At 43.5% G+C, this 12736-nt stretch overlaps 1 protein-coding gene across 2 annotated transcripts; it reads right to left on the bottom strand.

Moving 5' to 3' along the window:
• On the bottom strand, nucleotides 960-3229 carry LOC8082715. Of its 2 annotated transcripts, none has more exons than XM_002452906.2 (3): nucleotides 3069-3229; nucleotides 2845-2948; nucleotides 960-2658 (listed from the first exon to the last, which is right to left on the bottom strand). In XM_002452906.2, exon 3 carries the CDS (start codon nucleotides 2638-2640, stop codon nucleotides 1282-1284), a length of 1359 nt encoding a protein of 452 aa, XP_002452951.1. In that variant the 5' UTR covers nucleotides 2641-2658; nucleotides 2845-2948; nucleotides 3069-3229; the 3' UTR covers nucleotides 960-1281. The 2 variants fall into 2 exon arrangements, with proteins under 2 accessions (XP_002452951.1, XP_021313974.1); XM_021458299.1 differs by having other exon boundaries at nucleotides 960-2653.

The raw sequence follows: 12736 nt of genomic DNA, 5'->3' as shown, positions 1-12736 counted from the left end.
CTGGGACAAGCTGAAGTCTCTGACGGGGGTCAAACTTCCACGACTCCATCCAGGGACTTGGACGAGAGATCTCTTTGAGAATGCTTGCTGCCCAGAAGCTGATAGAGGTATAATCCTCTGTGGCATGTGGTCGCTTTGGTGCAGCCGGAATGACAGGCGACATGGCAAAGCACCAATCAATCCATGCTTGGCGATCAACTGGGCGTTGGAGACATGCTTACACCTGTCTTCAGAGTTTGAAAAAGGCGAGATCAGAAGACCGCGAGCAGACAAATGGAGTCCGCCGTTTCAAGGGGCACTGAAGATCAACTCAGATGGCGCCTTCTCACTAGACCACAGCACAGGAGCAACTGGGGCTATTGTTCGAGACAGCAGTGGAAGCTTCCGTGCGGCATCGGCCCGCTGGCTCGGTCATGTGGGCTCGGCCTTGATTGCAGAAGCCGAAGCGATTCGGAATGGTCTGCGCCTCATCCCGGCAGGAACCAGAGAGCACGTTGTAGCAGAGTCCGATAATCAAGAGGTGGTCTCGCTGTGGAAGAACAGAACCAAGCAACGGTCTGAAATTTCAACAATTCTGAACGAGATACAGGAGTTAGCTTCTGCCTTCACTTCTTTTGAGATAAATCATGTAAGACGGGAGGCAAATTTCGCAGCGCACTCTTGTGCCCATTTTGCATCTTCTTCTTTAGATACTCATGTTTGGTTTTCACCTCCTAGCTTCCTGCAACGCTGCTTGCAGTCTGATTGTAATGATATCTCTTGAGTAATGAAGCTTATGTTCCCAAAAAAAAAATTACTCGTGCTCTTGTTGTAGACTAGAGGATAGCAAGTTCGAAATTCTATCTTGGGCTCACCAAAATAAAAAAAATAGATAAATGCAAGTCTTTTGATGATGTCCAGTCCTAGAACATATATATATGAAAAAAGAACATTAATACCATACCAATCACATACGGACAAAATTAAGGCAACTTATAATTTACTACCATTGTACTTGATATGAGGACATAAATAAATGGGCAACACATGTAGACTTTCACATGTCAAATCTTGGAATTACAAAAACACGTTGACTAGTCTCTGACCCGTCATTCAGAGACAAATAGGGTTACTGGGCCACTAGACGATGATAAGACAGAACAGTACAATAAAGTCCAAGTTAACAGCGTTAATAATACAAGCATACCACTTACTATATTATACTATATATACTATATATGATACTAGTTAAGAGCCAACTGAGTGAATCTTTCTTCGAAGTAAAGCAAATTCCAAAATAATTCAGAACACTGACTCGATGAGGGTGCCGTTGGCAGAAACGTGACATCTCGACTTATGCTTGATCATCCGGAGTTTCCTTTTGCCACCGTTGCCATTGCCATGGCCATTGCCACCGCCACCGTTGCCATTGCCATGGCCATTGCCACCGTTGCAAATGCTGGTTGAATTGCCATTGCTGCCATTGTTCCCATTGCTGCCATTGTCTCTGCCATTCCCATTGCTGCCATGGTCACTGTCATTCCCATTGCTGCCATGGTGACTGCCATTCCCATTGCGCTCATAGACGTGTGGCAACACCTCCACACCGGTTAAGACACCAAATGACCGGTTAGTAACTTCATCGCGATAGTAGCCAGCAGTTACCGTAGTATGGAAGAACCTTGCAATGCAGAACTTGCCTGAGCCCAGGCTGACAAACTGTGGCTCCTGCAATTCCTGCCAGTCCTCCGGGCGCTCAAATTCCTTCCAAGTGCCCACTAGCCGCGGCCGGGAATCCAGGTTGGAGAGGTCTACAGCAGACAGCTGATCCTTGGCAGAGAAACCGAACCACAGATCGAGCTCCGGCACATATTCGATCTTGCCGTGCAAGGGCAGCATCCACCTGCCGACTTGGCTCCATTTGTGGGTCGCCGTGTCCATGCAGTAAGTTCCGGCGCTCTCCGCTGATATCAAGATCTGGGCGCCGCCGCCGACCACTGCGTAGGTGGTGATCTGTGGCCGGAACTTCATCCACGTGGGGTCACGGACATACGGCGGTGGCGGCAGTGGTTGGCACTTCCAGGACTTGAAGTGTGCCAGCTTACGCTTACCGTATACGTATGCCTCGAACTCATCACTTGGCTGGTCGTTGGGGCTCTGGTCATCGGAGGTTGGCTCCATACTGGGATAGCCCTCCATGACAAAGAGGGTGCCAACATCATCATCATCATCATCTTCAAAGCCATCACTGTTAGAGTCATCACTGGCGCTGGGGATGAAGATGGAGAAGGGCGTGTCTTTGGGTTTGTGGAGGCTGGGCATAGTCACCACGTGGCGCGTGTCGGCGTCGAAGAGGAAGGTGCGCCCAGACTGGTCCGCACAAAGCACCTTGTTTTCCCCGAGAGGGAAGCACTGGATCGCCCAACGGCCGTCGTGAGCTGAAGCTCGTAACGTGACGATCGGGCGGGGGAGCCGAATCCTCTCCATAGTTGACTCCGACGCCTCACTGGCGGCGGCAGCCGCCGATCCGTTTCCGTGTAATGGCGGTGGTGGTCCTGGGTTGAAGAATTGCTGGCGCGTTAGGTCGATGCGGCGCAACGTCCTGACGCCACGGATTTGGCTGTCCACGATCAGATTGAGAAACCGTCGCGTGAGAGTCATCCTCGATACGATCCTGTACTGAATTTCAACGGAAAAAGAAAATCATCAGGAAGAGAAGGGAAAATCAAGAAAAAATAAGTCATTACAAAATTTAGAGGAAAGATCATTAGGAAGGGGAGGGGGAAAACAAAGTTCTTTTCAAAGGCAATCTCCCCCCATCTGGGTACTACTCCTCGCAACTGATATTTTGAGGAAGGGCAGTACCTATCGCTGCCAGCACACAGCAACAAATCGTCGATTCCCGAGCCGACTGCACTTTCCTTCTTGTTCTGCCTTGCCACCGATCCACAAAGGGACTCCTCTTCGGCCTGAAGCAGTGGGCTCAAAAGCACGAGATGGGATCAGAGATAACAACGAGAAAGAGAAAGAAATCGGCTTTCCACCAAACAGGATAAGTAAATATGAAACAGATCTATAAGGTGCCAGACCTGGGGCGATCGGATGGAACAAGGAAGGGCAGGGCTCCCAGTAGCCGGACGCCGCGAGCAGGATGGCGGCGGCGGAGGAGCGAGTGAGATGGGGATGGAATTTTAGGTCTCGGGGAATCCGGTGATATACGGCTGTCATCTGTCCATCGGGCCGTCGGCCGCTTGAGTGGGCCTGGGCCAAATAGATCAGAACAAAGTCTACATTTTCATCCCTAATTTTCACGATAGTTTTTTTTCCTCTCTCAACTCCAAAACCAATCAAACCATCTCATTAACTTTTCAAACCATGTGTTTTATCTCTATAGAGTGGTTTTGAAGGCAGTTTTACTTAAGTGAATGAGGATTTAGCTACAATGACAATGGTTTTGTCCTTTTCTTTTTAATTTATTTCTTCAAATCTTAAAAATCATAGTAAATCACAGAATAATCATAAAAAATTCAATTTTGTTGGCAACACATAATATGGTATGCTTTAGTATAAAGTTTTTTAGTTTTCTTTTTTATTTGTTGTGGCAAAACCTTTAAAAAATCATAATAAATTAAAGAATAATCAGAAATTAGAAAATCTTGGACTTCACATGAGCATATCTACACAATGAATACATAATATAGTATATTTTAGTATAAATTATTTTTGTAGTTTTAGATCTATGCTTTTTTATAATTAATTAAAATAATTCATAGTTGTAGATCTATAATTATTTTATTGGACTAAAGCATATCATAATATATGTTAGGTACCATAAACCAGGATACCCAAATTACGGGGACAAAAAACGGCAAAAGAAGAGTAAAGCAACATCCGTCCCCCTTGGCCTCGGGCGCAGACTCCGTCTCGCCCGGGCCCTGGGCCTCGCGCGCAAACTCCGCCCCGAACAAGCCCCAGTGATATGACCATACCACCAAGCAAGATGTCACAAGCTCTAAGTCAAACTACACCTACTCAAGTTTCACCTACACCGACACCAGCCCAAGTCATCGATGGACCGATTACACGTAGTCGTGCAAAGAAGCTACAACAAGAGGTCAACGCGCTACTTTGTGAGATTCATTTTAATATTAATGAGAATTATATACTACCTAAGTGTTGTACCTTGATTGTACTCAGGTATATAGAAGAAGAGAAGGATGAATCGGACCCTGAAGAACGGACCAGTGCAAGTTCCAGAAGAAGTCAAAAACGGACCAGTGGAAGTCAAAAACGGACCAGTGCAAGAAATCTTCATACCTTTTTACTCACAAAAGCTATGAAGGTCCATGAGGACTTGTTGGAAAGCTTGACGAGTCTACTTTCCAATAAATCTAGTGGCGACCAGTTTGGATACTCCATGTTGCCTGCAGACCAGAATTAGTACAGACTGCTCAGAAGGTCAATAGTCTGTCGTGACAGAATGTTGGTACAACTTGCCAAGTAAAACTGTACCAATCCACAATATTTCGTGTTGGTTGGCATACATTGCTGGAAAGCCCTTTGAGTATAGTTTCACACTCAAGAAACGGTTTATCATTTGGATTTCCCAATAAAAAGTTATGGTCAGTTTATTAGAAACTGCTCTAGAGGCTAACAATCACACGAAGCCACTTCGGGAATCCATTTTGAGGGGACCTTTCACATTGCCTTCCCTAGAAACTCTATTTCGTTTTCATACCTATCTAGTAGGGCGGTTGCTAGTATAAAAACCCCCTAAGACTCATTGTAATCTCAGACTTTGATAATTGAAATACAGAACCCCTTTGTTTAGCTGCGTGCTAACAAATTCAGAGAGTGATCTCTACCACTTTGCTCTTGTGATTTCCTCACGGGATTACATAGGCGGCGGCTTCATCCGCTCCCAATTGGTGCTCCTACTCCCTTTAAGGTATTCCTTGATTGATTGTAGGCTGTGTTGGTTGGTTCTTTGAGAGTGTGGTTGGGCGAATCCTCGATTCAGGTTGCCGGTTAAAGACGGTGGTTGGCTTCGAGTTTTATTTGCCAGGTTGCACTAGTTATCGCTGCTTGCAGCAAGTTATCCGCCTGTTCTTCAGCTAGTTATCGGTGTTCATCCTACGTCGTGAAGATCGGGACAACGTGTCGCATTATATGGTATCAAAGCTTTCGTTACCACGGTAGGAATTTTATCCCTAGCTACATATATATTTTTGCTTCGTCCTATCCACCAAAAAGCCAGAAAAATATATTGCTTAGACCTTTCTTTCAATCTGTTATTTTAGTGAGTTTGGTTAAGTCGCAGTCCATTAGAGTCTTTGTTTTAGTTGTTGATCAGTTATCATTCGTGTGTTCTTTGTGCCTCTTTTATATCTAAAAATCCCCAAAAAAAATCTCTATAGCCTATATCATCCTTTGTGTTAACTTTGATCCTATCTAGCTTCTGGTTGTTGTTTTATTTCTGTCTTTAGTTGTGCAAGTATCATAATCTGATCTCTGTTTTTTAGTTCTATATATAAAAAAAGTGTGTCAAAAAAAAATAAAAGAAAGTGCAAAAAAAAGTGAAGTGGAAAAAAAATTGAGAAAGGTACAGACAGAAAATCTGAAAGATTAGTTGGTTTATGTGCACAAGTGCTGAAAGTTTCATATCAAGTTCTGCAACCAGTTTGCTATCTTTGTTTGGTGCAAAACTTTGGTTGGGTCTGATTGCAACACTTGCATCTCAACCATACTCCTTGTTTGCATCAATTCTGAAATTTCTTTGCGTGTGTGTGATCTATTTATACACTTCGAATCTTTTGATCGGCACTAGGCAGAGAACTTCTTGTTTGGATCGTTACTTAACTTTACAACAACTAGAATTCAGATTGCATTCCTTGTGTATTACTCCCCACCAAGCTCCACATAAAAACCATCGTAATCGGTACTCTCTGTTCTTGTATTCGCCTCGCCATCACTTTCAGTTGCCACCATACATTTGATTTCCTTGTAATCCGCAGCAGAGGAATTCATAAGAGTTTCGGTAGTTAGAGAGGTGAGTTGTGAGAGCCACCAAATTTTCATATTCCACAAATACAAATTATTTGTATTCAGCTAACCTTAGAGGAAGATGGGTCGAGTGGACATCAAAGATCGTGTCACCATAACACAATTTAATAAACTCCGACAAAGCATGGAAGAAAAGCAAGAAAGGTTGACACAAGATCTTCAGAATCTTAAGACTGAAATCAGAAGGCATCGTCCACCTCATGATGGTGCAAGCAACCATAGTGGAGATAGAGAAGATAGTGATGGAAGAAGAGGAGGACGGAAGAACCGGAGGGCTGCACATGGTAGAGGAAGAAGACATAGTCGAAGAAATGATGATGAATCTGAAGATGAGGCTGATGGCAACCGCTTCCAACTTAGTTTTGGTCGCCGATGTCATAGTAGAGGCAACCATGAAGAAAGTTTTGGCAAACTGAAATTTACCATACCAAAATTTGCTGCTGAACCGTCCATGGTGAAAAGCTCAAGTGGAGGCTCACGATCTAATTTTCATGGTACTTTTAGTGGAAAGAACACTGTTGTCTCAAGTTCAAAGCCAGCAGCATCAACCACTACTTCAGTGGGTTCTACTTCCAAGAGTAGTGGAATTCAGAGCTTCAAGTGTGGAGGCCATGGGCATATAAGTAAGGAGTGTCCAAATAATCAGGTGACCATTGTGAATGATGATGGAGAATATGAATCAGCTAGTGAAGAAGGAGTTGAGGAGGAAGCCCATGGAGATGAGGAACTTACTAGCTGTGAGTTTGAGCAAGGAGCTGCTCTTGAGATGACTCAAATCTTGAGTGTTTGGGCAAATGAAGCAGAAAATGGGCAGCAACATAAATTATTTCAAATTAGAGCAAAGGTGCATGATAAAGAGGTGAAAGTGATTATTGATGGAGGGAGCTGCCATAATCTTGCTAGTCGTGAGATGGGTGATAAAATTGGCTTGAAGCTGCTACGACACCCTCATCCATATCATGTACAGTGGCTGAATGATTTGGGAGATATCAAGATTGGATATAAAGTAAACGTTCCATTCAGGATTGGTGAATATGTTGACACAGTAGAGTGTGATGTGGCACCTATGTCGGTGTGTCACTTGCTGCTTGGAAGGCCATGGCAATATGATCAATATAGCCAACATTGTGGGAGAACAAATCAGTTCAATATCAATCAAAAGGGAAAGAATTTTGTTCTCAAGCCTATGACACCCCAACAAATCATGGCTGAACATTTACAAAAGAAATCTGAAATTGTTCCAGTGAGTAGAGAGGAAGGAGAGCAAAAGAAATTGAGTGCCATCCAAAATTCGGTGAGTGAGTGCCACAAGCCAAATTTGAGGGGGAAAAAGAAAGGAGAGGGGGAGAATTTAGTCATGCTAGCCACAAAATCTCAAATGAGAGAAGTGAGGAATAACCCTGAACAAGTACTCTTTGTACTTGTGTACAAAGACATTTTAATTTCAGCTAACGACATGACCTCTCTTTCTAGTGTTCTGTCTCATCTTTTGCAGGATTATGGAGATGTCTTTCCAGAAGAAACACCGGCGGAACTACCTCTAATTCGTGGGATTGAGCATCAAATTGATCTAATTCCAGGGGCTGCACTACCTAATCGACCACCATACCGAACCAATCCAGAAGAAACAAAGGATATACAAAGGCAAGTGCAAGAACTTCTTGATAAAGGTTTTATTCGTGAAAGTTTAAGTCCTTGTGTTGTTCCTATAATTTTAGTACCTAAGAAAGATGGTTCTTGGAGAATGTGTGTTGATTGTAGAGCTATAAATAACATCACTGTTCGCTATCGCCATCCTATCCCACGTTTAGATGACATGCTTGATGAATTAAGTGGTTCCACCATATTCACTAAAATTGATATGAGAAGTGGATACCATCAGATAAGAATGAGAACAGGGGATGAATGGAAAACTGCATTTAAAACAAAATTTGGGCTGTATGAATGGTTAGTTATGCCTTTTGGTTTGACTAATGCTCCTAGTATTTCATGAGATTAATGAACCATGTCTTGAGAGCTTTCGTTGGAAAGTTTGTTGTTGTCTACTTCGATGATATCTTAATTTACAGCAAGTCTTTTGAGGAACATGTGAAACATATTCGGCAAGTCTTGGAAGAGCTTAGAAAGGAGAAATTATTTGCTAATCTTGAGAAGTGCAGTTTTTGCACAGACCATGTTGTGTTTCTTGGCTTTGTTGTTTCAGGAAAAGGCATAGAAGTGGATGAAAGCAAGGTGAAAGCCATCAAGGATTGGCCAACTACAACGAATGTAAGTCAAGTAAGAAGTTTTCATGGCCTTGCTGGTTTTTATAAGAGGTTTGTGAGAGATTTCAGTACCATCGCTGCTCCTTTGAATGAATTGACAAAGAAAGATGTTGACTTTAAATGGGAAAATCACAACAAAATGCATTTCAAGAATTAAAGAAACGTTTGATTGAAGCACCTGTACTTGTTCTTCCTGATTTCACTAAAACTTTTGAAATAGAATGTGATGCTAGTGGAATTGGGATAGGAGGAGTTTTAATACAACAAGAAAAACCCGTAGCATATTTTAGTGAAAACTTGGGAGGCGCTCAACTGAAATATTCTGTGTATGATAAAGAATTATATGCTTTGGTACGTGTGCTTGAAACATGGCAGCACTACTTATGGCCAAAAGAATTTATTATTCACTCTGATCATGAAGCTTTGAAATACTTGAAAGGAAAAGCAAAACTGAACCGTCATCATGCCAAATGGGTTGAGTTCATCGAAACATTTTCATACATTGTGAAATATAAGAAAGTGAATCGCACGTTCTCAATGTTGCTGCGAACAATGGTAAAAAAGAACCTGAAGGTTTGGGAGGAATGCTTGCCACATGTGGAGTTTGCATATAACAGGGCAGTACACTCTACCACTAATATGTGTGCTTTTGAAATTGTATATGGGTTCAAACCTATTGCTCCGAGAGATTTGTTGCCCCTTCCATTGCAGGAAAGAACCAATATGGAAGCCTCCAAGCGTGTTGCATACATCAAGAAGGTACACGAGAAGACTAAGGAAGCAATTGAACTCAAGGCAGGACGCAAGGCTGCAAGTATGAACAAACATAGGAAGAAGGTGTTATTTGAAACCGGGGACTTGGTGTGGATACACTTGCGCAAGGATCGCTTTCCTCAGCAGCGCAAATCAAAATTGCTGCCATGAGGAGATGGTCCATTTCGTGTTCTTGAGAAGATCAATGACAATGCATACAAGATTGATCTTCCTGCAAGTTATGGCGTCAGCAACTCCTTCAATGTTGCTGATCTTTCACCATTCACAAGTGAAGACACTTTAGAGTCAAGGACGACTCCTTTTCAAGGGGGGAGGATGATATGACCATGCCACCAAGCAAGATGTCACAAGCTCCAAGTCAAGCTACACCTACTCAAGTTTCACCTACACCGACACCAGCCCAAGTCATCGATGGACCGATTACACGTAGTCGTACAAAGAAGCTACAACAAGAGGTCAACGCGCTACTTTGTGAGATTCATTTTAATATTAATGAGAATTATATACTACTTAAGTGTTGTACCTTGATTGTACTCAGGTATATAGAAGAAGAGAAGGATGAATCGGACCCTGAAGAACGGACCAGTGCAAGTTCCAGAAGAAGTCAAAAACGGACCAGTGCAAGAAATCTTCATACCTTTTTAGTCACAAAAGCTATGAAGGTCCATGAGGACTTGTTGGAAAGCTTGAAGAGTCTACTTTCCAATAAATCTAGTGGCGACCAGTTTGGATACTCCATGTTGCCTGCAGACCAGAATTAGTACAGACTGCTCAGAAGGTCAACAGTCTGTCGTGACAGAATGTTGGTACAACTTGCCAAGTAAAACTGTACCAATCCACAATGTTTCATGCTGGTTGGCATACATTTCTGGAAAGCCCTTTGAGTCTAGTTTCACACCCAAGAAACGGTTTATCATTTGAACTTCCCAATAAAAAAGTTATGGTCAGTTTATTGGAAACTGCTCTAGAGGCTAACAGTCACGCGAAGCCACTTCGGGAATCCATTTCGAGGGGACCTTTCACATTGCCTTCCCTCAGAAACTCTATTTCGTTTTCATACCTATCTAGCAGGGCTGTTGCTAGTATAAATACCCCCTAAGACTCATTGTAATCTCAGACTTTGATAATTGAAATACAGAACCCCTTTGTTCAATTGCGTGCTAACAAATTCAGAGAGTGATCTCTACCCCTTTGCTCTTGTGATTTCCTCGCGGGATTACATAGGCGGCGGCTTCATCCGCTCCCAATTGGTGCTCCTACTCCCTTCAAGGTATTCCTTGATTGATTGTACACTGTGTTGGTTGGTTCTTTGAGAGTGTGGTTGGGCGAATCCTCGATTCAGGTTGCCGGTTAAAGACGGTGGTTGGCTTCGAGTTTTATTTGCCAGGTTGCACTAGTTATCGCTGCTTGCAGCAAGTTATCCGGCTGTTCTTTAGCTAGTTATCAATGTTCATCCTACGTTGTGAAGATCAGAACAACATGTCGCATCACCCAGCCTCGAGCGCAATTAACGCCTCGCCCGAGCCTCAGCCTCAAAGCCAGGCTTCTAGTACACTGTGGTTGTACCCCTAACACGACGTGTGCCATGCCTCCCACGCTGCAGCAGGGCGCGTCGACTACTATTCCAACAACTCCCATCACTGTGGCACCTTACCTCTGTCACTGTAGGGCATTGTCCGACAGTAAAAGAGGAATGGGAGAAGATTAACCCTTGCCACTGTGACCATACCTTGGCAGTCACTGTTTTACTATTATAGGACAAGCTGCAGTGCTCCAGACCCGACCTCCACAATCGAAACAAGGCTCGGCGATGCTCCACAGAAGACGACCACGCCGTCAGCCATACCCCAAGGACAAAGTAGCCAATCTCCACAGGGTCGGCACTGTCACTCCACCTTCTACAAGAGATAATTTATAGGCTAACACATGTAAAAACCCTGCCACCCCTTGCGGCTATAAAAGGGAAGGCAGGGCACCCTTTAGAGATCACGGCACACAAGGCACAAGTGTAGTTCACAAGCAGCACACGCCACTCTACTGACATAGAGATAGGGACTCAAGACATTGAGCCTCCCTCCACTCACTTCCCAAAGCCGAGACCTGGGACTTAGCCCTCTCTCGCAACCACCTTGTACACCCCTACTACAGGCACTCTCGGGTGCAAGGCAATACAGACACCGACTCTCTCACTGGACGTAGGGCATTCGAGGCCCGAACTAGTATAAATCCTTTGTGTTCTCTTGCATCACCATTCGGGTTTAGGAGGGCACACAGACTCATCACTCGTTAGTGCCTGGATCCCGAGTCCAGACACCGACAGTTGGCGCGCCAAGTAAGGGCCTTCTGCGTGTTACTCTCCTTTCCCTCTTAGGGAAAGCCTGGATGGCGGACGGATTTCACCCACTTTGCCTCAGCCCCATCATGATGTTCAGGAGTTTGGAGTTCATGTCTCTATTGACACTAGCTAACACCACTTAGATACTAGGTTGTCATCCCCAGCATGGTGCCACAGTGTACAAAGGTATTTATAAATATGGAGGCTCTCTAGAAAATAATCTATTCTATCCGCAATCGCACAGATAAAACATCTCATTGTAGCATTTCACCAGGATAAGTATTTCAGGTATCGTTATTATAATTTTGCTCAGAAGAAAAAGGATTAAATGAAGATAAGGATAAACCTATCAAGGCATAGACTAGAGATAAACTTGCAAGAACATGATTACTAATGAGGAACTCGTCACACAGTCACTTACTTTGGCAGGGGGTAAACTATAAAGATAATGATAATGAATTATAAGTTCATGGGTAAATAACACAGCGATTAGAAAATAGACTACTCCTCATATATGTAGGTGACGTTGGATTAGCTAGAGAATGGATTCCAAGTTATCTACTATCTACTAAGTCACAATCTACTCTAGTTATCTACAAGATCATGTATAGCATAAAAGACTCTTCATTCATGTATAAGGAACATTGCTAAAGTAAATCAGAACATCGTAAGACTTACTCCGCAATACAAATTCTGTCTGTCCTATCGACGGAGGGTGGACTATATAAGAATCAACGAAGCTGTCACTATCGCGAACTACCACACGACCCGGCCAATAGGATACATTTGCAGGTAAATAACATCTAAGCACCACGCCCACATGTGATCTACCACTTAACTCCCTCGAGTCAAGAGCTAAGCGCTTTGCAAACTTATACATAAACTCATTATCAATCATAACTCTATCAAATATAGAACTAGAGCAAACTAAGAGCATATAAATAGAGACATAATGCAATTAGAACAAAGTATTAGAGAAAGATATGAATAATACCAATCTTTATTACCGAAGATCCAAATCCAGAGCGTAGTGCTCTACTTCTCTAATTGCTATCTAATCAATCCTCTAAACTTGAAGGATTAGGGAGTAGCTAATTCTAATTCTCTGTGGGAGAGAAGCTCTAAACCCTAACTTTGATGGCTACCTCTGATAATGATTTCTCCTCTTCTCTTCTCTTCCCAGGGGTGGAGAGGCCTTGGTTATATAGTCCTTTCAAGTGAATTTGGGCCGTCGTGACAACGCTGAGCCTCGTCCCGAGCCAATCCCGCCACAGCTAGTGCGTGGGAGGCGCTCGGGACATCATGCAAGGGGAGCCCTGTT

Source organism: Sorghum bicolor, chromosome 4 (assembly GCF_000003195.3).
Source record: "Sorghum bicolor cultivar BTx623 chromosome 4, Sorghum_bicolor_NCBIv3, whole genome shotgun sequence".
Lineage (NCBI taxonomy): Eukaryota > Viridiplantae > Streptophyta > Magnoliopsida > Poales > Poaceae > Sorghum > Sorghum bicolor.
This window is presented reverse-complemented; position numbering and strand designations above follow the sequence as displayed.